Here is a 26329-nt window from a genome sequence, read left to right as displayed (position 1 = left end):
TATTCTTGCCCTCACGGACAAGTTTTGCAAGCACGCAGCACGTGCTTACGCCCCATTCATGGTAGTATGCTCTCACGATGTATGGTACGCCAGACTATAGCCAAGTGCAGCCTATCTCCCCAGCTGATGTTACCCTAGGCACTGTCCCAACAGCGGGCTCCCCCCTCAGCCAGCTGACAGTCAGCTTCTCCAGCATCCAAGGTGCAAAACTATGCACCCAACATCATCCACTAATTGGCCCGTTGCAGTTTACGGGCAGCTGCATTCCCTGCAGATGGGATTGTGTAACTGGGGTTTAAACACGTATATCCTACAGCATCGGGCTCTGCTGGGATCCTCCGTCAACTCGAGGAGCCGGCGTGTGCGTCCAAAGCAATTACAGAAGCATGCCTCGTCGAGGCAGTTCACCAGTGTAGCAACATTTTATTTCTCCCACCTGACAAAATAAAAAGCAGCAGAGAATTATTTGTCAGCTCAATCCCTGTGTTAATCTAGTTGCAAGTATAATGTGATTTCCCTCCTGCCCCAGTAGTAGGTATTGCAACACCTTACATATGGATCATTTTAATCTAATATAATCTGGCTGGCTAGAAAGAAGGCTTCCCTCCACCACAGCTGCTTGTGATTAATGCTAAATATACATGCCAAGCTTCAATCAGCAAGAGTGTGCATCTTAGCTAGTCTGTATTTGGTAAATCAACAGTAAACCTTACAAAATGCAGAAGATGCTGCAAAGCTTTACATGCCTAAGTCATATCCAGCTTTTTTCAATTGCTTCCTCGATTTGCCATTTCTAATGTATCATGATCTATTACTACTTTTCTTTAAGCAAAATTGATTTAAAAGCTGCTGATCACAGAAGATAACAAGTGTCACCTCACCTTTACAAACAACAAACCATGGGCAAATACTCATTAACTGTTTTGTTTTCTTCATTTTACATTTGCTTACTGCAAACTTCAACAAGAGAAGCATTTCTCTTGAAACCAAGATCAAGCACATATGTTATAATAAAAAACACAAAGCCAATAAACAATAGCTTTTTTACCATTATTAAATACAAACATGTATTCTTATTTTACTATAATTATAAAACTAGGATTATATTAATCTTGTATATTGCTTTCCTTCACAGTCAATTAAATTATGTAAAAAGTCCCCCACTAGTGTTCTTAGCCAGCAAGGAACATTTTAATTGTAAATTTGCCTTTTCGAGTCTTTAAATTACAGGTGCACACACATTAAAAAAGACCAGTACTATGGATACTCTGTATCCACTAATCTGTAAATAGACTCCCAGTCCAGGACTCATCTCTGAAATGTGGCATCAATTGCACAGGCTCCCATTTAGTTTTAGTTGAATAAAGCCATACTAGATACGCAAATAACATCAAACTTGCCAGATTAGAAAGGGGCACCTCGTACTCTAAATCATGATTGTCAATCATCACCCAGGATTAAGGGATATAGTTTAAAAACCTAAAAGCAAGCACTTCCTTTTAACTTCTGCCTACTGTGCATTTTGGATTATCACCCAGAAACAGCATTACTTGAAACAAGGCTGCCTCCCTTCTACCATCTCAAGGAAGTGCATCTTTACCATCTGCTAACCTCTGTTTGGGGGGGGAAAAAAAAGGTCTCAGCAAAGCATACAATTTAGATTTGAGGTCTACTGCTGACTGTGATTATATTTATAACTCACTTTTCACAGAAAAATGGGGGGTTATTTTTGGCTTAATAAGTGCTTTCTGAACACAGTCACCATTCTTATCACAAAGATGTAAGGCAGTTAAAAACCAAAGCAGCTACTCTATTCTTATACAGAACTGGCAGCCTTCCTGAATCACTGCCTTTCACATGAAGGGTTTTGAGAGAATTACTCGGAATGTATTTCATTGTACTCCTAAAAACAGAGCAGCATCCCACGGACAACTCCACCTGTCCTCCTGCACACAAGACAGCCGACATTCCTATTCTGCCCCCCGCCTCTTCCTCTGCCACTTCTACGTTCTCCTGGTTGAGCCACAAGACTCTTTGGCAAAGCTGGAGTTGCCACTTTAGAAGTCGCTCCTTCGCTGCCAGACAAGGCGATGGGAGAGGGAGACTGGTCCAAAATGTTAACGTTGAATGTGTGTGTCAGTTCAGCAAAATGAGCTCAGGATTGGGTCATGATCTGGGAATACTTTATGGGAAGAGTTAACAGAACTGGCTGCTCTGTTTGGCCCCTAACTCACCACTTACTACCTGATTTTCCAGGCAAACAGGTATGTGGTTTTCCCTATTTGATATGTAAAATTCAGGTCATTTGGGAGCTTTTGGTTATTTCTGCCCAACAACTGTCATGCCAACTGATGTACCTGCACATGCAAGCTATATGGAGAGACGGACACAGACGAACAGTTGTGGGACTCAAGTGTGGCTAAATCCACGTAGGAAAGAAGGTACACAAGGAATCAGGGAGAGAGGGTAGCTGGCTACACAAACAAGGACCTGTCCGCTCTGTTTGAAGACATTTCCATCTGTGGTTCTGTGTTTCTTTGGCTACTACCAGAGACCACAATATACATCCCATCATTCACATCCACCCTCACGGACTCAGCTCATGCTTGCAGGGCACTAAGGTGTGCCACATTATGGCACAGGCCCATTGAAGTTATTCAGGCACGTAAAGCCCCTTCAGAACCATGGGATTTAGACACCCTGATACATTTGTGGATCTGAGTGTCTAAACTGGGTGCTTCAGTGTTGGGTCTACCCAGCTTTTCATCGTAGATACCCCAAGTGTCCTAGGAGGTGATCCTCCATAAGCAAAGGTTTCTTCTAGCATCTGAGTGTGTGTCCCTTCCCTTTTCTCTCTCTGTATATATTTAGACACACAGGTACATGTATTTTTAAACATATGGTATGTAATATCGTTCAGTTACAAGGGAGAATAAGGTATCACCACTGCTATCCTAGTCTATAAATTAGGATTAAATCTACTTCCACGGCAAATCAAAATCTTTTTCAAAATCAATATTTTTGGAATGTCTTTATGACTAAGATGCTCATCAGAATCTGGGGACAAGGGTCATATCCTCAGCTGGTGTAAACTGCCACAGGTGCACCGACTTCATCTGCACTTCCACCATGTAAATGAGTCAATGATCTTGCCCCTAAGGTGCAGTTTATGGCTGCACACTGATTAAAGAAAATATACACTGGTTCTTTAAGCAAAAAGGGGAAAAAGCCTCAGCTAAGGCTAATCTTATCAACATATAACCTTTTAATCAGATTATTGAAACAACATGTTAATTTATGAAAAGTTCAGCATTCTATTAAATTGCAAACAACGCAGTGAATTGCAACCCAACAGACTGCTTCATTGAATTCATGCAGCCGCTCCTGGCAAAGGCATTCCAAATTTGAACTTAATTAATATTCCTACTCCCGGTTTCCATAGTTTCTTTTTAAACATGAGTACCAGCAGAAACTGGCAGTAACTTTACCCATATTCTCAATAATAACCCCCCTCTGGCTGTCAATATGTATGAAAGGAAAAATTTTTTGCATACCCCAAACAGCCTGTCATTTTCCTGTCTTTTGTCAAAAATATGTTGGCAACTTTTTTTTTCCTCTTTTTCGCTTACACAGCTTAAGATGCTTAACTGTTTCTCTGCTTGGGTTACAGGCGAGGCACCTTCCCTCCTTTGTGTACACGAAAGAGACCAGTAGCCATGCTCCTCTGACCTCAGACGACAGCCATGTTGCAAAATCAAATTTCACAGAGGTATGGGGATGGGGGGGAAAGCCTTTCTTGGAGAATCCGGAACTTAACTGGCTAAAATCTTAGGGAAGTGTTTCATGTTTTCCTTCCTTGCCTAGGAACTTCAAAAATGGCTAGTGTCCATCTTGGACCAAGAACTTATTATTCTAAATACAATTTAAAGCTATTTTTCTATTCCTGTATAAAAGGGAACTGTCCCTCATACAAGCAATACCTGAGCTAGCCTGAACACCAGAAACACAGACCAAGGAAGTCACTCATTCGCCATCTGGACATGAAGCAGGAGAGAAGCACAACACTGGACTGCACTTGGGAAGGAGAAGGAGGGAAGAGACATTGCCATCAGTGCCCCACTCCCATAGGAATATTTCCAGAAGGCACAACTCCTGCTCTGCAGCTTGACGGCACTTCTCCTTCTGCATGATGTTGCCCTAAAACACATCTTTCACTGTCACATGAGCCTGTTCACCAAACCAACCCCTCATTCACAGCATCCAACCCAGTATCCTCTGACTTTGGGGGAGTATTCTTTGTCTTTTGTGCTGTAATAAAGATTAAGCCCTTAAGCCTGGGAGCCATTTACTTCAGATTTACACCTTTGGACTGATGCCCAGGAATAACCCTGTATCACTTTCCATGGGGAGTTCAGTGTCTCTGTTTTATCTGGCCAAGCAAACCCCAATCATTTCAGCCAGCATCTGACTGAACCTCACTCGCAGAGTTAACCAGCTAAGCTTTAAACCAGGTGCAACTGAGGTGATGCTAGCTGGCAGGTGGAGAACCTGGTGAGAACTGGAGATGGGTTGTTACCCAAGGATTTGTGATTTATTCTAGTTCATAATCCAATGGCCCTATAGACTGTGCTTTTTCTAGAAGACCACTTAATGGCAACAGTTAAGGCACTTTTCAGCAGTTGCCTTTAACGTACAGTTGTTCCTTTAACATACAGGTCTTGCGATGATGCCTTGCATGTCACCTCCATTACAAACTTCACAATTTCCTATGTTAAAGTCTATATCTAAACCTTTTTCCTAAACTGAAACCAGCACATAAGCTCAGGGTCTTGTCCTGGATATATCCAAACCGACTCTTCTCTCTGAATTTTTAGGGGTGGTTTTTTTTAGCCCATTAGTCCATTTTAACTAAATGTGGCAGAGGCATAAAAGGTTAAAAAAATTATGCCCCAATAAATTTCATGCAGAACATTCAATGCAAAGTTCAGAAATACAAATTAGTGCCTCACTAAAACGCAGGCTACAAAGTGAGCCCAGCAGTAGTTTGTTGTTTATCCCATCTGTTGACCAGTTGAAATGTGTGAACTGGTGTCCAGTTAGCACATATACATTAACATCTCACATATCTCTCATTAACATATCTCACAAGGATCCACAACGCAGATGGCCACTCACCCACCCAGAAGCTGGGGGGCACAGCACAGCACGGAGGGTACTCCAGAACAATTTAAGGGAGTCTTAGGAGTCTTCAGGGGGAGGAACCCTGGACATCATTCCCCAGGAAACCAGACTTGGTTTACTCCACTGTTAAAAGAGCTTACATGAAAAAAGTGATTAACACCCCCCTGACAAAATAGGACTTAGATACACACAATCAGCAAATCAGCTTTCCGCACTTTCTTTCCAGTGCCATTAAACCCATTGCTCTTTATGGCAGGGTGGGGTGGACCAGATGACTTTGAGGTCCCTTTCAATCTGAGTTATTCTGCGTCTATCACATACCTAGGAACACAAGTAATAAGACCTATACTTGCCATGCAGCTAAGCACAGCCATACTTGAATTGGCCAATTGCAAAAGTTAGACTACAGAAAAATCCAACTCAATAAGGATTAAGCCCACATACGACAAACTGGCACAGCAAGTCTATGGCATACTCTCAAGAGGTACAGGAGACAATGATGCCACAAACCAATTAATCAAACATTAAACACAACAAGGCAACATTGGGCTGGACAGGACCTATATTTAATTCCATCAAGGATGATACCAACCACAATTTCCAAGATTTTGCAGAATAAAAAGCCTGCCTTCAGGGTACCAGAGTACAAAAAGGTGAGCTTTCATCCTGTCATTCCCAATTCTTCTCTTTTATTGAGTTGAATCAACTAGGCTCTGTTAGCTGTTGCCTCCTGTGTTGCCAGACGGGGGAAGCTCAAAGCCACCTGTGAATCAGGAGGGGACAAGATGACAAGCAACTGCTTGACTGATAAAGATCCTATTCTTGGAATAGTTCCTGTCTATCCTGCCAAATATGCCTTGGCTAAAGAGTGTGTAGTGGCTTGGGAGGAGGGATGAAAAGAGGGGAGGGAGTGCTGAGGATCAAAACTGCCTCCAGGTAAGGCAGGCCCAAGGCAGGGTTGAAAAAGAATGGCAGGTCAGATGGAAGCACCCTAGGAGAGACTGGGCATCTGAGAGGATGTCCAGCCAAACCCAGGATTTTCTTCAGAAGGGGATAAATAATTTCTCCTTGATGTTGGTGGCAGCCTCCAGCTTTAGGGACTCTCGAAGTCCTAACCTGAGGGAACGGGTTTAAGAAAAAAAATGATCAGGAAGCCCAAATGGTTCTTTGATGGGACAAAAAGATGTTTTGCAGTTCACAGTTCATAACAGAGAAGGGCAAATATGATGGCTAGAAATACGATTCATTGTTCCACAGGGAAAAAATTCTTTAATTTTTCAGCTCCCCTGGGAAGAACAGCAGACATTATTTCTGTTATGACCTGACAAGCATTAGCTAGGAGATGGATCCTGGAAAACAAGAAGGTGAAAGTGGTGAGGACATATGTGGGCAGCTCATAAACAGAGTCCTGCATGAAAAGGGAAGACATGAGGTGCACCCCAACAGACTGCCAGGGCAGCTCTGAAATATCAAAAAGCCTGAGAAGTCACTCGGACCAGGACCAGCACTGCACAGCTCCACCTATGAAGGAAAGTTCAGTGTTCAGTGTGGAAGAAAAGATCCAGAAAAGACACTTTCGAGGGCAATGGAAGAAAGTCAGTTTCTACAAGATGCTAGTGATGGAACAGATGGGTAGCATCTGTATATTGTCTAACTTGTATTGTACCTCATTGTGCAGTCTTCAACAAATGCACAATCATCAGTCGACCAAACAGTCAGATAGCAGCTGTCACTCATGCAGGCAGAGCTGGGATCCAAGGGGGAGCAAAATGAGAGGGCCTGTTCTTCTCTGCCAAGGACCAGCAGGTGTGGAAGGAGAGAGATGCCAAGCAGAAGGGAACCAAGCTAGAAGAAAACTCATTTTGTTTGAAGTTAGCCAGTGTCAGATTAAAGAAATCAAAGACTTGTTTAGAGTAAAGCAAAGAGAAATAAAGGAAGCATTCTTCAGATTTCAGTCCAAGCCTTTTGTCCAGTTTAACCTCTTTTCTCTTGTTCCTCCATTTGCTTGTTTTCTTCACCAGTCACAACAGAATGGCTCCTCCAGAAGAGACTCATCCCTTGGCTTTGAGATCACCAGAGATCAAAGCAATTTAGGAAGCACAGTTTTCATGCCTGCATCACCATGTACACTAACGTGTTTTTTCACACAGCACCGTCACTGGAGATAAATCCATAAGCAATGTTGTGCCATAGCAGCCAGCGTTACTGTGCTGCCTTCGTAAAGACAACTACTGAACACTGAAAGGCAGTATTTGCCTGCTATCAGATTCTCTGTTCTCTAGTCTACCACCAGACTTCCAAATACAACAAAATCAGCTCTAGATTCTTCCATTTGCCAGGGATAAAGAAATCCAATGAGCCAAGCAAGCTGAAAGGGCTGAATTCATTACAGACAGTCTTCAGGGTTCAAAATAACAAGTATCAGTGGGCTTCCTTGGCCTCTACAAGTAGCCATCTTGTTGGCCATACAAGTTGGCCATCTTACTCTTTAGGCATCTCATTTTAGCTGGTCTAAACAAGTGGCTTGCGTCCCTTCATAACTGATGAAGCAACTGAGACTCTTCCAGGAAGCAAATTATCTGTCCTACTTTAGTTCTATGCCAGAATGAATCAGACTTTGGAATAGCTCCCTTCTCTCTTAGTCCATGATATAGGGAGCCTACACAACTAGCACAGTACACATTTAAATTCACAGAATGGGAATTTGGTGTTATCAGTCCCCCATGATGTTACTATGCCTCGAGAACTGCTCCACTTTTGCCTTGTTTGGCTCCGATTACATCTTGCATGGCAGTGCAGAGTAGCTGAGTTGCCTTCTGCAATCTTGTTTCATTTTCCCCTTGGAATCCACATAGTTTGACATCCAAAAATAACACCCCACTGAATTAAAACAAAAAATTTTAAAAATGTTACGTCGCTCTCCCCTAGCTTCGTCAGCACATCTACTACTTTTATGTCTGTTTTATACAGAGCAAGTTCAGCTCAAGAATGTGAGCCATTTCTCATCTCCTATAGCATGAAGCAATTTGCTGGCACTTAAAATTAAAGGAAAGTACACTTCAATTCGAAGTTCAAGACGAGTGTAAGAGTGTGTCTGACAGCACACCAAATAACTCATGCAATTTTTTGAAACTAGTTGACAAATGCTTAGAAGTTTCTAAGACTAAAGGGCAGACTTTTCCTGAGCCTGACTGGGACCTTATTTGAACCAAGATGAACTCTCTTCTTTAGCTGATATTGCTGTTGATTTCTACCCTCACAACATGACTGAACAGCTGAGCACTAAGCACTCCCATCGAATCATCATTTTCTCCCTTCTCTTTTTAAGCTAGGTCCCTAATGTTTCTAAATGTGCCATTTTTAAATGAAACAAAACAGAAAACTGCCCACCTTCCTGTTCGCTACCTCATACAGTGGGCCTGAATTGAAAACACCAACATGGAGAGAATTACGAGTTGCACAAAGAATAGCTTGGGCTTCTCAACGAGCACAGTCTCTTAAATGGGAAACAAACTATGTTTTGGATCATACAGCTGCTGCGCAAGGCATTCTCCCTCTGATGGCCTGATCTGGGGGTACATTCTGGAATAATTTCCTACAGGAAAAGTGACAGCTCTTTCACATCCTTCCCCTCCTCCCTACACATAGCTAGCAGGATTCTTCTTACAGGACCGTTATTTATTAAGACCAAATAAAGTTATTTCCTTTAAAGCAAAGTGCCTTTGTAGTGTAAAGACTTCAAAGGGACCTTTGCCCATCTTTGTAGGGGCTACCACCACCTTGGACATATGCCCTTTTGTCCCCCAAAAGCCACTTCAACCTACTTTTCAATTTTTAGAAAAGAGGCATTCTTTGTTTCTAACAAAAGCGCCACCTTAGCACCTCACTCGCCAACAAATTAAGTGCTATCAGCTACACCCGCTCCACCGTCTGCTCTGAGTTATACACCAGTCATGGTAGGTTTTAATTTGATTAGTGATTGGGCTAAAAGCAGCTAAATAAAAATTATAATGCCCAAGAGCCACTTAGACTTGTTCAGACACTTTAAATACCAAATCCCTTCAGCAATATAACATTATCTTTATAGACAAAACTGAGTTTAAAAGTACAAATCTAATTGATCTCAAGTGCATTGGAATTACTATATTTAGGCATTGGATTATGTACTACAGAAAGCCTCACGCTATGTAAGCAACAAAACTAATTGTGGAAAGACAAAGGTATGTGTCTAACATGCTTATGGACTTTTAAAAATTCATATTTTCATTGAAGCTGGCAAAGTTACAGCTGCTCACAACAGCAGTGAATTTGGCACAGTGCCCTGTATGTTGAGCAAACATAAACCAGCTATTTCTAGTCTCCTTCAGAAGACCTGGACTTCAAGTCCTGCCTCAAAATTACTATTTAAGGCTCTCGCTGTTGCAGGAAGAAAAAAAGTAAATTAAAAACCAGCAAGTAGATTCTCAACACATAAGCAAGACTTTCTTTTCTTTAGTCTCAACTGGGGGCTCAGTTCATGCAGGCATTTATGGCAGACGCTCAGACACCACAGAAGGATGCCGTTACACTTTTAAAGAAGCTTTACCAATGTAATATACTATTTCAGAATAAAAAAGTTACCTAGACAAAAGGAAGGAGCAATCCATCCCCATAGCCACTTCTGACATCAATATATATCAGCATGTATTAAAAAAAGACAAAAAAATTGAGAGATTCACTAGTCCAGTTGAACTTCCCTGGCTGGACAGGGAATTAATTTTCAAGTCTTCAGATGGATGCATGGATTCTGCCTGCTTTGAACTCTGCTGTTGCATGCACCTCAGTTGCCTGCCTGCAGACAGGCAGCCCTGGGAGGGAAAAGCAACAAAATTCATTTTTTTCCTGACTATAACCCCATCTGCACCTCAGAGCAAAGCAATCGTCAAGAAACACTTGCAGACAACGTGATTCAAGATACCGCTCTAAAACTCATTGGGTCACCCATGTCGCACTTTCTACTTAACATGGGATTTTTCAGTGACAGCAAGGACCATAGAGGAGTCTCTCCTCTTGCTCCTCCTTTATAATCATATATATATAAAACATGTATATATGATTATATATGATGCCCTTATATATGCATTCACTAGTTAAAAAGAGTAACTCTTCTGGAATAATGCAGAGGCTTCCAGAAAAATGCACGAAGAGAGAAAAATAACAAACATTGGAGAAAACAAGTAAGGTCTTAAAAATAAAAAAGGTGAATGTGATCTTTAGTGAATTCAAGAAAATCCCCAGAGGAAATCCACCTATTAAGCATCTAAACCAAGGCTGTATCCCAGTATTAATACAAGGGGCTGGGCCTTGGAAGCCTTGTTTCAAGATGCTTCCTACCAGGCTAGGGAGAGCAGGAATGAAAGTGATTTGGGTCCGTAATTCCACAGAAAAGCAAAAATCTTTCTAGGCTGAAGGGTCGTGGTGTTTTTTTTTTTTTAAAATGAGAAATTAAAACCACACACACTGGGAAACAAAGTTAAGTTAAATCTAGCCCAGCTTTGCACATTTTAACAATTCACTCTGCTGTCTGTAGAACACAGCAATATAAATATTGCTATCTCTGTTAAAATGAATTATTGACAATTTTAATACATGTTGCACAGTACATATTAATATAGAAAAATACATGTTATCAGCAGTGCAATGTTGACCATGTACTAATCCATTCCACCTGCTCAAATATTAGTGCAAATAATTATATATTTGTAATGCATCATTGCTGTCTAGTTTGAATCTCTGCCTCCAGAATAAATGTCTCTTCTCTGAAGTTGTTTGCTATTATGAGTAAAATGTTATATATTCATACTCAAATTGACTTTGGGTGCATAAGTAAAATGAGCAACCTTCAAAAATCCACTTGTCTAAGACTTAGCAAGTCATTTTAATGAATTGTTTACAGTAAAATGAATGTTACAAAAATGTTTCAAACACAAGCTCATATTAGCTGACTTCTCCACAACACTCAAATACCACGCATCAGAGCAGTGTACAGTTCAAAATGACCATCGTCAACCGGCAGCATCAACTGAGGTGAACCTTAACCATGCCTTTCAGCAGGAGTTACTTACCCTGATACCGTGCAGTTTTGCTAACTACGAATCAATTCCACAGACACCTTCTCTCCACAGCCTCACCTTTCTTTTCAAGCAAAGAGGTGGCCGTGATGAGGCTGGGCACTTGGTAGAACAGCAGCTCCTGTCCCCAGCAGACTGGTGACCAGAACGGGAAAAGCAGACATACAGCCATGACACTGCAAGGGCTCTGTTGTGCCAGGTTGTGCTCGGTTGTGCCGTTACACCCTCGGCTACAAGCAAAGCTGGGAAAGGGCTGAGAAGGACAAGGGCTGCCCTGAACACAGATGAGGTGGGATTAAGGTGAATAAATTGCAAGAAGACTTGTGACAACAGGTGGTTGATGAAGAGGTGGGGAGCAGAAACAGCCCCAAAAACTTAGAGCCCCATTGTGCACACAAAGGGGAGGAATGAAAAGGACCGACATCTCCTAGTCCATTCTTTCCTCTATCCTTGCTAAATCCAGGTCTGAGAAGAACAAAACACAGCGTGATGCCTCTCTCCCAAAACAGCATTTGTTTCTTCACACTCTGGCTCCAGCAGCCTTATGGACAATTTCAGTTTTCAGTGAAAAAAGGCAGAGAAGCTTTAACACCTCAAGAAGAAAAATTTGGAAGTATCAACTTTGAAATAATATTGCATATTAGAAGATCAGCTGAACAAGCTGGAACTTACAGCCAAGTGTCTCATGAGGCGGTCACACAGGCTACAATACCGGGGCAGAAGAAATTTGAACCTCCGAGGATGGCAAACTATAGCTCAGAGCTACTGGACCCTTTTGGGCAGCCTATACAGGGCAAGCAAAGGTCTGTTCTGTAGCACAAAGGTGACACAAAAGCCTCATGCTAATCTGTGGTGAGGCTACGCAACCAGGGGAAGGCAAGGGCAGGCAGGGAACGCACATGCTGACCGCTCACAGCGGGGGCAAGCTGCTCGGCTGGGACCAGGACAGGCTTTAGCACGGCAAGGGGGGGAACTACCCCAGCCTGTGGCTTGGCCAGTGTTGCAGCCTCTGCTCCAAGGTCTCCTCGCTTCAGAAGGGAAACAGCAGTGCAGACAAGCAGGATTTGGGACTGATCTCCAGAGGTCCTTTCCAACACCTACCACTGATTCTGATCTAAGGAAGTCTTAGATTTATCTTCATCCCAAATCAGGATGAAGAACTTAAATAAATTACAAGTAATATTTCAAAATATCTTAACCCTCAAGTATCAAAACAACTCATTTTGGTTTATTAAGCTGTTTTCAAAGATACTATTCAGAGATGACTTGACTTTATATTTCATGTTACTTTCCTGGCACATTCCCTAACGAATGCTGAAGCTGAGGTACCTGACACTTTCCCGCCAGCCATGACCAGACCTTTACATGAAGTTTCAGTATAACACACCACTGAGCCAGGTCAGGAAAGAGCATGTAGTAACAGAGACCTGAGAGATTAGAGAGTGCGGGGAAGGTAGAGGGATAAAGGGGAAGGGAGCTAAACTCCATCCACATGTAGCCTGGTAGGAAAAGAATCACTAGATAATATGTAGAGGTCTCCTAGAAGCCATGCTGCAAAGTTAAAGGTTTCTCTCTCTCTTTCTCTCTGGTAGCATGGTAACACAGGGAAAGAGATAGTGCAATCCTGAAATCTGGAAAACAGGGCGTAGGGATGCAAAATTAACAGAATAAAAGTAGAAACCAAGGCTCCCACATACACTAAGGACTGTACTAACACAGAGTAAGCAGTGCCCCACACAAGAGAAAAGACAACAGGGAGATGCAGCTGCTTCCTCACTCTAAGATAAGCAGAAGACATCGTATAGAAATCTCCTACCAGCAAAAGAAACTAGGACGTTGGAAAAAAAGACAAGCAAAGCAGTGAACATGACTGGGCAGGAGATCTGGCTCCCTCCCCTCCTTAAAACAGGTGTAGAAACGCCGGGAAAGAAAACACAAACAAAATACTCCAATGTAGATAGCAGAACACAAAGCCATCTCCACTTACAACTAGCACAGAGGTGGCAGTGGTGGATTATGCCTTGAAGCCAATATCCAGCAGAATACGAGGACAGGAAAGCTGTTCCTACCTTTCAGTTGTCCTCTAGAAGGGTAGTTTTTGGTGCTGGCTTATCCTCCCTACTGCTCTTGGGACAAAAAGTGCAAAGAAGAGCTGCTACCTGCATCTAAAATTAGACATGCAATTATTTATATATCTGCTTCCTTTGTGTATCAAAACCCATCACCTCAGCCTGGTTTCCCTAGCCATGACGGGTTCAACTCAAGCGCTAACCCAAATTAAGAGTTATTGCCATGGAAACATAAGCCAAAGAGCGCCCCTCTGTTTTGGAATATGTCACAACACTGAAAACCACGTACATTAGATTTAATAACATGGACATATTGGCTTGAGAAACCTGAAGGTACAAGCTTCTGAAGAACAGGCTAGCATGTACTGGTCCGGTGAAGGAACCCAACGGGCCTCTCCCTCTTCAGAGCGCTTTGTAAGATGCCGCATTTTTGCCACATGTTTACAACATTTCCTACAGAAACAGAGCCATCAATTCAGGCAACACTCAATCACGACACCCCAGCACCAGCTCGATGGCAGAGGATTGCTCCTCAGGCAACTGGAATTGTGGGTTATCTGTGGCAGTTCAACACTGAAGCAACCAGTGATTTAAAATGACTGTGTGAAAGCAAAGAGGAAAAAAGGAAAACAAAATCCGACCCATGTTCTCTTATTAACTACGAGATAAACGATTCTGCCAGCTCTCATTACCGTGCCATTCTCAAGTCAAGTGTCACTTACCATTCTCCAGATCACTGTGGTCTTCAGAGGAAAAAAAAAAAAGCAAAGCAAGCTCAGCCCTGGCAAATTCTCCTTCCCTCCAATCAGGCCGCATATTGCTGATGTATTGCTACTCCTCACAGTGGAAACAAGCAGAGCTCACGTTCACAGCATTGCTACCTATTCTTCACAGCAGATTTACACTCGTGTATGGACAGCCCCTTCTGCTGAATCCAACAGGTTCAAGACGAATGAACAGCTCCTCTCCAAAGTATTTTAGCCAGTCCCCATCATCCAGAGGCTCACTTCATTTCAGCGTGGGACAGAGCTGTGAAGAGATTTTAATTCCAATCCTGCTTATTCTCCTAGGTTGATGTGTAGGCCAGGTTTCTATTAATTGCTTTTTAACCACCTCCTTCCATGTGCTATGCTACTTCATTTAGAAGTGTGTGTTCTCCGTATCCTTTTAGTTCATGCCTTCCTTCACTCCTTACTCTCTCTTTCTAAATATCTAGATCTTATTTTTCCAAGCACTTCCATTTGCCAATTTTTTTATACTTTTGTTTGTGCTGTAAGTATTCTTACAGAACACCAACTCCTTCCTGCCCTCTGTGCATACGCAAACATACCACAATACCAAATCATGTTAATAAATTATATGACTTGTAAAAACACAGCTGATTTTCCAGCCTACAACAGTTTACTGCAAAGCCATTTTCACCTATTGTAGACAACATAATCACACACACATACACACGCTCCTCTCAGGCATTCCTTTGGCTGCCAGCCTGTTAACTGCCTGCGTTCTAGGAGCAAACATTAGAAAGGCAATACTTTAACCTCATTACAAGAGCATTAAAAGACATATTTGTATTTTGGATACTATTTTCTTGTATTCAGAAGCCACTGGAAATACTTTCCCAAATTACATGCTATAAGAGCTCTAAACTTAAAAATGTCTGAAAATTACAGTTCCCCGCCCCATCCCAATCCAACTCACATTGTAAAGTAAAACTTTGCAGCATAGTCTTCTCTAGAAATATAAACTCTTTCAGTGTGTGCATGGGGAGGTTTCTTTTAAAGGGAGGGGAGAGGGAAAGCTCACACCAGTGATAAATTTGGTCAGTAAAATTACTTTTATTCTTTTTTTTTTTTTTAAATAGAAGGGCTTATACAATTGAGTATAAAGATATTTGAAGAACATGGAAATGAAATGAAAAAAGTATCTAGAGGGAATTCTTTTTATTAAGGAAGAGTTTACATCTCTAAGTTTTCACTTACTTTTTGCTGCCTCCTGTTAGCAGGCATAATGAAAATATTGCACTGGGCATATGCATGGAAAACACAGCTAATAAAGCAAGAAACATGGTAAATACACTTCATACAACCTTAAAATAACTCAAACAATCATACAACAAATTCTGAAGCACTTCTGTGATCTGTAATCTTAAGATGATGTTCACTGTTCTGAAGTGTTTACATAGTGACACTTTTCTGTAGAAAGATTTTGTATTGGTTAATAAAACCACAGCCTTAAAATCATCGGCTTTTGGTTACAGAGGTAAGAGAGGTATCATCTGAATTCACATCAGAGCTTTTGAAGAAAAAAAAAAAAAACCAAAAAAAATGGCAGCAGTACAAGCATGTGCCTCCTCCAGTGTCCAAAACCCTTTGTGGCTTTGCCATGGCCAAGGAACAGAGCTGCGCAGCTCAAAGCAGCCAGTCTCCCTGAATATTTTGAGACAGTCTGGCACCCGCTCTCTTGTTTGCTGATATAATGCTCTGCTAAATACAAAACGAAGCAGGAAAACCTCAACTAGCCAAGAGAAGTTCCACACAAGTCTGTCAATATTGACTACACCTGGGAATTCATTAACAAAAGAGGAAAATAATTCTATTTGACTGACCATTAAGTAAATTTATAGAAACACTGCTCTGAATATGGAAGAGAAAGAATTTTCCATGACATATGCTGAGCCCACAGTAGAAATAAAGTGTTACAGATGATTTGTTCAGGGATGAAGTCAGTCAGGTTGAACACACAAACCACAGCAGTTCCAACCTGTTTCCCACAAGAGCTCACTCTGAACAAGGTCTATTTACAACAATTTTCAACCACTTGTGGAAGAGCTACCCCAGATGTCTTCAAACATCACTGTTGCTTCAATTCACTATATGCCCACTATGGGTCCACCTCAGAAACACCTTGAATAAATGCTGGAGCATAACAGACGCAAAAGTGGACTGTCTCCAGTATTCAAATTATGATCAGTGGAAGAGAAGCTTTCGCACACTTCAACATTTTATATTGCTCAGGCACCGAGGATCAATTATCTCCAGCACAGGAATTTTCAACTCTAGGTTTCTGCTAGAGCCACTCTCTATTCCTCCCACATATGAAAAACTGGGCTACCTTTTGTCCTTTCACTTCGTTATAATTTGAATTTATTTACATACAAAACAAGAGACAGGAGAAAGTTCTCTTATATTAACCCAAAAAGGGGCACCTTCACTTTGCAATACAAACGCCTTAGGCAAGGCAGCTGCATTTACTTTAGGAGCATATATAAAATTCAGTGTGCCAGTATCAAACAGAAACAATGATGTCAGATCATACAATGCCAATAAGTCAAGGGCCCACCAGAACGATTAGGTACAAAAAAACCCCAACCCCAAACCAAAGCCAAGCAACCAAAGAACCCCAAAACTTTTCACCACTTTAGTTCTGTTTAGACTGTTACGCAATGAATAAATTACATCTTTTGGGATAGTGTTGCTTTTACTCCTACATCTCAAAGAAATTCCAAGCTAATTAATTAGAGCAAGAAATTACATTGAGCAGGATAACATTTTAAATGAAAGAAATTACTTAGAAACACCAATCAAAGATAATTTGATTATGATTAGCTGTGCTGAAGTCTAAGTCATTAAAATTGATGAAGAATGTTTTTACACTGGTCTATTCTATGTAATCCATTACCTACGCTATGCTCTGTAGTTCAAGTCCAACAAATGGTATCTGATAATTCAATATTGAAGACTAAAATACTTTCGATGCACCACTTGCTTTCCTACATTGACATGTTTCCAATTAAAAAAAAAATAATCAGTAGCAAGTAGATTTGCAAAATTCTTCACCGGGAGAACTTTAGCTTACATGAAATATCATTCAGATTTTTACCTGCTCACCTTCTACATAGTCATGTTTAAATATGGCTGCTGCTTTGTTCTGAACAGTCATTTTCCCACAAAAGTTACAAGTGTGGTTTGGTAAGAAATCGTTCATTCCCTGTGCTTTCTAACAACTGAGGCCTGCCCAAAGGTACAACATTTCTTTCCACGCTCTCAGCTGAAGTGACGAGCAAGACGAGCAGACCTATAATCAACACGCAGCTGAACAAAGGAGTGAAGGATGTTCTTGTCCAGATTAGCAAGTTGTTCTCCTGAGCAAACTTGCTTTAAATTATCCGGGGCTACAACCAGAAGATTGCAAAGTGCATGCAAAGTATCAAAGAGCTGTAACACCAGCGCAATCTGTGGTTAAGAGAAAAACAGAGAGAGACAGATATTGAGTTAGTTGCTTCAACTCCTGTGACAAAATGTCCGCTTAGATTCTCAAAATACTTCCTCCCTACAGAGGATTTACATCTATTATTCTCTCCTCATGAGTGCATAAATATAGACACACGCACGCACCCACCTGTAGGGAGATACACACATGTGCAAAATTATACATAGAACACATAATAATGCAAACTCAATATTTCTTCAATATGCACACACAGCCCGCAAGCAATATAACGGTATCAGGAAACTGCTCTTTAGGGCGTGATAAAGAACTGCTGGTACAGTAACAGAATATATAAATCAGTATACAGAATGGTGATGTTCAAACAGAAAACTATTTTTCTGAAGAAAAACATCTGATTGAAAAATAGAGTGCTGCTACCAATTTCGACATGGCTGTACAGCACCAACCTGTACACGCTCACCTTGAAGTCTTTGGCACACTTCCTGTATTCAGCCACGTCACAAATAGCTAACATGCCTCCCATGCAACTGTAGGAATATTGCTGTAGGTGTTCATAGATGAGTCGATGAAAACGAACTCCAAGCTCCATCAAAACTGTGTCCACATTCTTACCATCCATAGACTTTCTGATCTTTTCCACCTGCTTTCTAACATAGCCACAGACTTTAACACAAGCCTAAATTAAAAAAAAGAGAGATAAAATTAGGTAACTTCCTAGAAATCTGTTCTTCTCAAAATAGCTTCCACATCATAAGCTGAACATCAGTCACTAAGTCTTTAAACTTCCCAAAACGCATCATTGAAATTAGTAATTTTCCAAGTAATAATGTTCCAACAGTTTATTTGCGACAAAGGTGCAAAAACACAAGTAGAATGATGGATGCAAGACAATATTCAATTCAGTTACAGTTCCTATCAGTTCAGAATAGTTTAATTTGGGCTTTTAATTCAAACAGTGATCAACCCAGGGGTGGGGGCGGGGAGGGAGAAGTCATTAAAAGCCTCATCACCTGCAATTATAAAGCCAAAGTAACAGCCACGCAGGCATCTTCACCCTTCCTACATAGTACCAGACTATGTCCTACTGCTCCACTTCTCCCACTTCCACCTGGCTACAGGTATTCAGGCAATGCTCTCACTGCTTCCCATTGACTGTTGTTTGCTCTCTACTCCTCTCCTCTAATGAGAGGCTAACATAACCCAGCACTACAGCATCTCAGCAGCCTGTAGGCTGGGATTCAGATTCGGTGGAAGGGACAACGTTATGGAGCAAAGAATGTTCTTACCATACCCGTGATGCTTTGTCATGCTCCTGCCATTCTAAGGGGGAAAAGTGCCCAGCAGCTAGATAGTACCTGATAACTGGTTTTCTGAAACCAATAGCTTAAAGCTAATTATCAGCTAAAAATGTTGTTCCAAATTTGGGCCTCTCGGGAGGGGAAACAGCATGACAGTTTGTTCAGCACCTACTGACTTGTGTCTGACACTAGATATAAAACTGCTAATGTTCCTTTTCAGCTTGAGAAAACAGTCCACAACAGAGTTTGGAGGTGCACAGTGCAAAATGGAATAGCTAAGTAAATTAATCAAATGCACATGTTGTCTAATGCATGTTTGGTAAGGAACATCTCATACCTGATAACACTCATGAACATTTGAAGCTATAGTGATGTGCTGGGACTTAGCTTACTTACATTAGTATATTGAATCAAAACATTGTTTTCATCTTCTGGTTTAAAATCTGTCTTCTTTTGCTCTGCAGCCAAGATGTGCTTCATCTGTCCAATCATACAATTCAGAGTCCTTTAAAGTTACAAATACACATTGCATTTTGAAGGGACCATTTTAATTTCCTTTATTTTTATACTTATGTATATTAATATGATTCTATACAAAAGTAAGCAGCATAAAGCAAGAAGGGAAAAAACCCACTACCTAACATTTGAATAATCTACAGAAGATAAACTGAAAGCAAACATTGTAAGAAGCAAGTGGTGCTAGGACATGTCAAAGGAAATACTTCATTTAACAGACATGCACACATGCATAAGCACTCTTCTGAAGCCCCAGTGCAATTCTATAGAGAAGATACACTTGATTTTACATAAGCAGTTAGAAAAACGAGAATCAGCCAAAAAATTAAAAACCCAACCCTAAAAGCTCTTTCCTCCAAGTTCAGTGTCTTGGAGCACAGCACACTGCATGCTGGCCAGCTGGTTTTAAAGGGGACACATTAATTGTGAGGTAATCCATTCAAATCCAGCTCTTCAGAGAGACTGGATAGCATCCTTTAATGCAGAGGGAATCAGAAAGCTGAAGGAAGCATTCCAAAGAGTTTAGCAGAATTAGATCACATTGTGTATTACTCAGAAGCAAGCATCAGAAAACACTTGGAAAAAACTGAAGGGGAGGCAGGGTGGGGAGGAAAAAACATCTTCCTCTGCCAGAGCCTGGTATTTCTCTTGTTCTCAGAAATCTAATAGAGTTTTACAGTGTCATTTATTTCTCCCTCACAGGATTTATCTTTTCAGAACATTACCTGAGGTCAAGGCCCTGGTTTATTTTAAGTCCAAACCAAAGGTCAAACAGCAAAGCAGCCGAGAGAGGCTGCACACCTCTCTTGGTGCCTACATTTGCCAGGAGTCCCCCTTTTTCTCTCCTTCCCCCCCGCCTTTTCTTCAGCCCTTTCAACCCTCCAACCTCTCCAAAGAAAACACAGGCCATTGCAAGCCTTGAAGGATTCAAGTCGGTGTGAGAGGGAGAACATATGTATCCAAAGAGGGGGGGAAAAAACCCTTAATTTTCTATATATAGAGCTCAGACTTGCATTTCAAGTGTACTTCATTCAACAATCCACATGCCAACAGGAATGTGGAGAAATCATATCTTGCGTTCTCCTCAATTTCCATTTTCAATAAATACTCCCAGAAGGCTGTTTACACAGAATACAAACTGAAGGAAAGCCAGTTGAACTAATTTTGTTTGGCTAATAAATCACTTTTACAGAGGCAGACAGTTGCTATGAATGCCATTCAAGAAGCTGTTACTGGACTTTTTCAAATCGGATACCGTTGAAAACATCAGCGTGTATAAATCTGATTTCTTTTAAACTAGATCGTTCCTTTAAGCAAGACAATAAATTCTTAACAGCATCAGTGGCACCACAAAGCAGCATGTAAGCAGGCACACAAACATTTTACATCTAGCATTCATCTCAAAACTAATCTCTCTTTTCTATGTGCCAAAGCACAGATGTTTTTGAAGTCTCCATCCACAAACCTTTGAACATACCATTTTCCAACAGGTACTTGTTGGAAAGTCTTACTATCACTTTTAAGAGATTAACTATTTTACACAAACAGTTATCAACTATTCTAATGCTGATGAGTGACATATCTGTCTAGATCTAAGCTTATGGCCTCGGTGGTTGAAGTATTTCAAACTGTGTTTAGCCATCTAAGGTCACTTCCAGCTTAGGAGCAGCTAAGATCTCAATTGCCACTTACACATCCTCTATCTCCACCTCTTTTTGCACCTGCAGAAAACGCAGGTGCAAATAACATACCGAATCTCTTCCTCATCTCTGCAGGAAGTGCCCAGTAGGACACAAATGCAATGCCTCTTTTTCCTGCACAGTGCTGTTCTCATCCCTCTCCAGTATGGTGTGATCCTTACAAAAACCTCAATAACAATTTCCAGAGTAGCCCTTGTTACCCACAGGATGGCTTATTTCCATTACTGCAGAGAGAAAAGAGGCACAGAAAGCTTAGGTATCATGTTCTAGGTTGACTAATGCCACCTTGAAATACTTGCTTCCCAGACCGAAGTAGGGCATTGCACAACAGCTCCATTTCCTAATATTAAGCTTGTTAAGTTTGTTATTTTCCTCTGCTGCAAAACAGCTACGATTTTAATTTACAATTTTTATAGCTACCCCTTCATTTTTCTTTTTTTTTGTGGGTTTTTTTTTTTTTTTTTTTTTTTGGGGGGGGGAGGGGGGGAGATTAAATGAGTCACTACCTCAAAGCAAGTCAATGTCAGAATCAAAATTATTCCAGGTCTGCAGACTTCTATGACTAGGTCTAATCCATAGCACTGCACAGATTCAAGCAAATCGTCTAACCTATTTTTGTCAAACTTTGCTCCTAATGGAAATCCTGCAAGTCTTTAACCTATTTCAATCATCATTCCTCCCTTCTTTAAAGTACAAAAAAAGTAGTTTGAGACAGTAAGGTAAAACTGAATTATTACACACTCTCAACATAACCAAAACCCTTTTATGTCCTTACAGATGTCTTTGTGGGTCAGAAGCCTGCCATGGAAAACAAGACCCTCTAAACAAACAAAATCTAAACTTCCTATGCACAATAATGCATGCTTACGGATTTTTAAAAAAAGTAAAATGAAAAAAAGCAATTTTGTGTTCAGAAATAACTCATCCTTAAAAGGAAAGCTAACATCCATAACAAAGGACTTTTACAAGAATTAATGATTAACAGAAAGTTTAAATCTCTACTTGCCTATCAATGCCCATATCCAGCTTCACTTCCATTTGTTCTATGATATCCTTTTTCTTCTGAAGGCATTCGGATAATTTAGGAGAAGAACTGCAACAGTGTAAAGGGTTGGGCGTGTGACAGAGCGTTAAAATACCAAAACAAATTTGTCTGCAGGTACTTACAACAGGATTCTGTGAACGTTTCCTGTCCCATCAGAAAGGGCTACTTTAGATGGAGTTAACCTGGCTTCAGAAAAACAGATCAACGGCCTGAGCAGCCACCTGACTGTGAGCAGGCTTTGCCGAGCGCTGATGGGCAGTACTGTAATACACTTCAGGCAGCACTGTGCTTTCCGAGCGGTGCCTCTCAGCTGCTGCCAGCCCCTGGCAGGTAAGTGAGCAAACCCAGCCTTTCACATGCACTGTCACAGCACATCAGTGCGCTCTACCTCAAGTGGATCCAACCCGTGGCTCCCAACAACATGCAACTTTCATGTAGTTCACATGTGGCTCGCAAGGCACAGCCAGCTGTTCCCTCTGCAGAACCTGTGAGGTACCCCGAGGAATCTCAGCAGCCCTGATATTGCCGGCTCACCCCACAGTGGCAGCCACAAACCCCCTCTAGTCCTGGCCTGTTGTAATGCAGCAGTGAGGGTCTAAGGAGCAACCTGTATCTCCTTCCTATCAATACTCCCCCCCTCCCGTTATTCTCCAAGGTACTGATTTGTTATAACTTCCCTTCTTCCCCCTCTCATTACAGCATTTATCTTCCCACAACATCAAGCTGAACGGCTCCAACAATCAACTCCTCTTAACAGAGAAGAATAATGAAAAAAATTGCTTTCTCCACCAAAAATGACCATTCACAAAGGAAATGCTAATCAAAATAAAGTACCTGATCAATGGCATCAGATGATCATTGAACTGCTTGTCAAATAAGTGGAAAATAGTATTGGCCTGGTGGACAACATCCAAGAAATAAAGATTTGCATTCTTTGAATCAGAAGAGGGAATGCCTAAAGCAAAGAAGGTTTCATTAGGGTTGTAATGATACGCAGCTCTTAAAATTAGCATGATGATTTTTTAAATATGCAGAATTTTTCCATGAATGCTTAAATCACAGATTTAAGAGTTTCAAAAATTTACCATGGTGCCATATATAGAATACTTCTCACAGCTATATCAGGCAATAACCATAAGCATAGAAGTATCTTGCTTTCAAAATTTCTAAAAGCAAAATGGAAGACCAATTTATATATTTCTTCAGAACATGAGTTTTATGCTTTGATGTAGGAAAGATAGGTTCTCACTGCCACGATTTTAAAGTTCTTTAATACAAGAAGTTTTCTTATTTACTGTCGCTCTTTAAAATGCACAGGTACACAAACAAGCATGAAATTCTTATAAAATGTAGGACACTAAGCCTTAACAAAAATATTCACCTGCTATGCCACAGGAAACAATTAAAAGAGGACGGGATTGCTGATGTCCCAATTTCTGTGACAAACATTTTTGAAGACAGCAGCATGTTTCCAACTGTGCATGAATTCCCCAGATGGAAGCCACACTTCAGAAGACATTAAATGCTCACTCCCAAATACACCAAAGGAATATCATTTAACCAATATATTCTGAACAAGGCCAATCAATAAGGCACAGCAAGGACCTGCAAAGATCATCTCCACAAAAAGGCCAGTGAGATGAAATGCTCAGAAATTATTATACTCACCAGCAAGGCCTGTTTCTAATGCATAATCGATGTGTTCAGTACATAAGAACTCTACAAGCATAGAAAAAATTCTGAAAGCATTCTTCGGTAAGTCAGATGGGTCAGAAAGCTTTTAAGAAAAAAGACAAAAAATTATCCTAAAGGTCAGTTCTACGTACATTTGAAAGTTTATCTGATACTGCATAGGGGATAAGCTTAAAATGTAACAAGTATTCCAGAATAATTGGAATTTTATTCTAAATTAGAAGTATCCATACAGAGAACTTTTCAGGAACAGCCTTTACTATCAATAAACCCTTCAGCACTGACAAGTAAACTGAAGCCAACACACCACAGGTTGCTACAGAAAGCAAAAGTATAGACAGTCTCTAATAATAACAGCAACAGTAATAATAGAGGAAGATATTAATTAATAGTCCTTAAACCGCAATCGTCCAGATGTAATCTCAAGAATTACCTCAACTGCACACTGCTGGGTGCTGGGAAAACGTACACAGGAAAGATGACTCTATCCATGCCCTGCCTTTTTCTTTTTTACTAAGCTTGTGCCACTGGCCATAGTCAAAGACAGGACACTGGGTTAGACGGACCTTCAGTTTCACCCAGTGCAGCTGTTCTTTTATCACTGCCACACTACTGCAGGAAAGTAATGCAGACTGAACTTCAGTTACATTTATCACGTTCAGCTGGAGTCAACAGAGCATGAAAATTAAGTAATGCCCACATACACACACAGCATCTGTACCTTCATGAGCTCTAAGCAACATGGGATTTTGGACAGCAACCTGTCAGTAAATCCCCTTTTCTAAAGAAAAACACGCAGGGCTTTTGCACATAAGAAATACGGCTTTGGTTTTTAAGGAATGATGTGAAGGCTTCATGAAGCTAGGATTAAGGAAGACTACTATTGCAGTTCAAGTTAATTTATGTAACAGCACCCCCAAAGATTTCTGCTGTATTTCCCAAAAATAAAATAAAAAAAACCCAAAACAAAAACCCCAGCAACAAAACATGGTTACAGAGATTTCCAAACACTGAACTGTTACAATATACATCCAGAATTACTAACTTATTTTTCCTAAAGCAGTCCCAGTTGGGACACACAGCATATCGGCACGCATCTGTCATGTGATATAAATATTACAATTAATTAGCCAGGGACATATTTAACTTCTTTTCAGCATAGTGAATTGCCCTGACCACAAACAAAACCCTAGCAGCATACAGTGGAGAAGTTATACACCTGTAATTCTAGAAGTCTCCTTACAGGCTGAGGTCCATTTAGCATTGGTTCCCACCCCAATAGATACACTTGTTTTCAGACAATTTATGAAAGATCCAGATCGGGGGGGGGGGGGGGGGGGGGGCAGAAGTTGTGCACAATCGGTAAAAAGTTAATTTATGTTGTGAATTCAACATCTGTTTCTAGCAACTACCATATTGAGAAAAATACTGATCTACCTGTGTGTCTTCCAGTCACTGACTTTCACCACTAGGAAGATGGTCGTCCCAGTGTGTATGGGTAACAGTGCTGTATTTTGTTATACCTTTGGCCCTTCTAAGTGTATAAAATATTAAAAGTTCTAAATATTTTTCCTCACTAAGCTAATTTCACATGTTAGAGGCATTAAAATTTGTTAGAAATCAGTGTAATTAGCTAATAAAAAACCCCCTAGCATTTAAGTTTGCAATTCAGTTTCAAGGGTTTTCATTTACACTAAAGTGTCAGACAAAAGGCAATTGACAGGCAGTAAAACCAGTGATTTAATCAGAAGGAAAACACTTTTTTTTGCTAGACTAATGCATTTGAAGAACAGCAGAGGGTTACCGAGGTAAACCATGTTAAAGATTATTCATCTCCACATTTTGTTGGTGATATTCTCTAATGCTAGAAGACATGGCACTTGACACACAAAAACAACTGTTGAACTATTCTCTACATTTTAAAAGCAGGAAAAATACACTAAAGGCTTCAAGTCTTGGGTCTAATTTAGTAAGAAAAGCAATGCAGACAATAGGTTTAACACTCCCCACTTCTTCCAAAAATACAGTATTAAAAACCAGAAAATACAACTAAATACACATTTAAAAATCAAACCCTTGGCCTCCATTATGACCCTGGTTCAGTGAAAAATACAAAAGAGAATTAATTCATTTAATAATGTCCTTTGTTTCTTCCTATCATACTTCAACTGCAAATTGAAACTCAAGTTTTAATTTCACGCACAAAATTATGTCATTAATAGAGATCACAGGAAGCAAACTTACCCTGTGACATCTTTCAAAAGCTTGTTTAGTTTCTTGCAAAAGGTTAACCACCACTTCTTGCGACAGAAAAGTTTCTCCGTGTGTGTCAATACTTGGCCCCAACGGTAAGTTTGTACGTTGCCTTATTCTCTCTTTGAGGTCTTGAATACTAGAACAAAGATATACCGAAAGAAGATTTCACTGGATGGAAATCGTTATGCTCAAATTCAACAATGATTTAGGATATTTTAGTTGTTAACTT

At 40.7% G+C, this 26329-nt stretch overlaps 1 protein-coding gene across 1 annotated transcript in view; it reads right to left on the bottom strand.

Moving 5' to 3' along the window:
• Positions 1 to 15174: 15174 nt before the first annotated feature.
• Positions 15175 to 26329, bottom strand: part of EXOC5 (exocyst complex component 5) — a 29317-nt gene continuing 18162 nt past the window's right edge. The window contains exons 12-18 of the mRNA XM_075104243.1: positions 26089 to 26236; positions 23821 to 23929; positions 22987 to 23107; positions 22114 to 22200; positions 19288 to 19396; positions 18054 to 18269; positions 15175 to 17595 (exon numbers count right to left, since the gene is read on the bottom strand). Coding sequence (XP_074960344.1) covers positions 17407 to 17595; positions 18054 to 18269; positions 19288 to 19396; positions 22114 to 22200; positions 22987 to 23107; positions 23821 to 23929; positions 26089 to 26236 — 979 coding nt within the window. The 3' untranslated portion in view covers positions 15175 to 17406. The remainder of the gene's footprint in view (positions 17596 to 18053; positions 18270 to 19287; positions 19397 to 22113; positions 22201 to 22986; positions 23108 to 23820; positions 23930 to 26088; positions 26237 to 26329) is intronic.

Source organism: Phalacrocorax aristotelis, chromosome 9 (assembly GCF_949628215.1).
Source record: "Phalacrocorax aristotelis chromosome 9, bGulAri2.1, whole genome shotgun sequence".
Taxonomy (NCBI): Eukaryota; Metazoa; Chordata; class Aves; order Suliformes; family Phalacrocoracidae; genus Phalacrocorax; species Phalacrocorax aristotelis.
The sequence above is the reverse complement of the archived record's forward strand: the minus strand, read 5'-3'. Positions and strand labels throughout refer to the sequence as shown.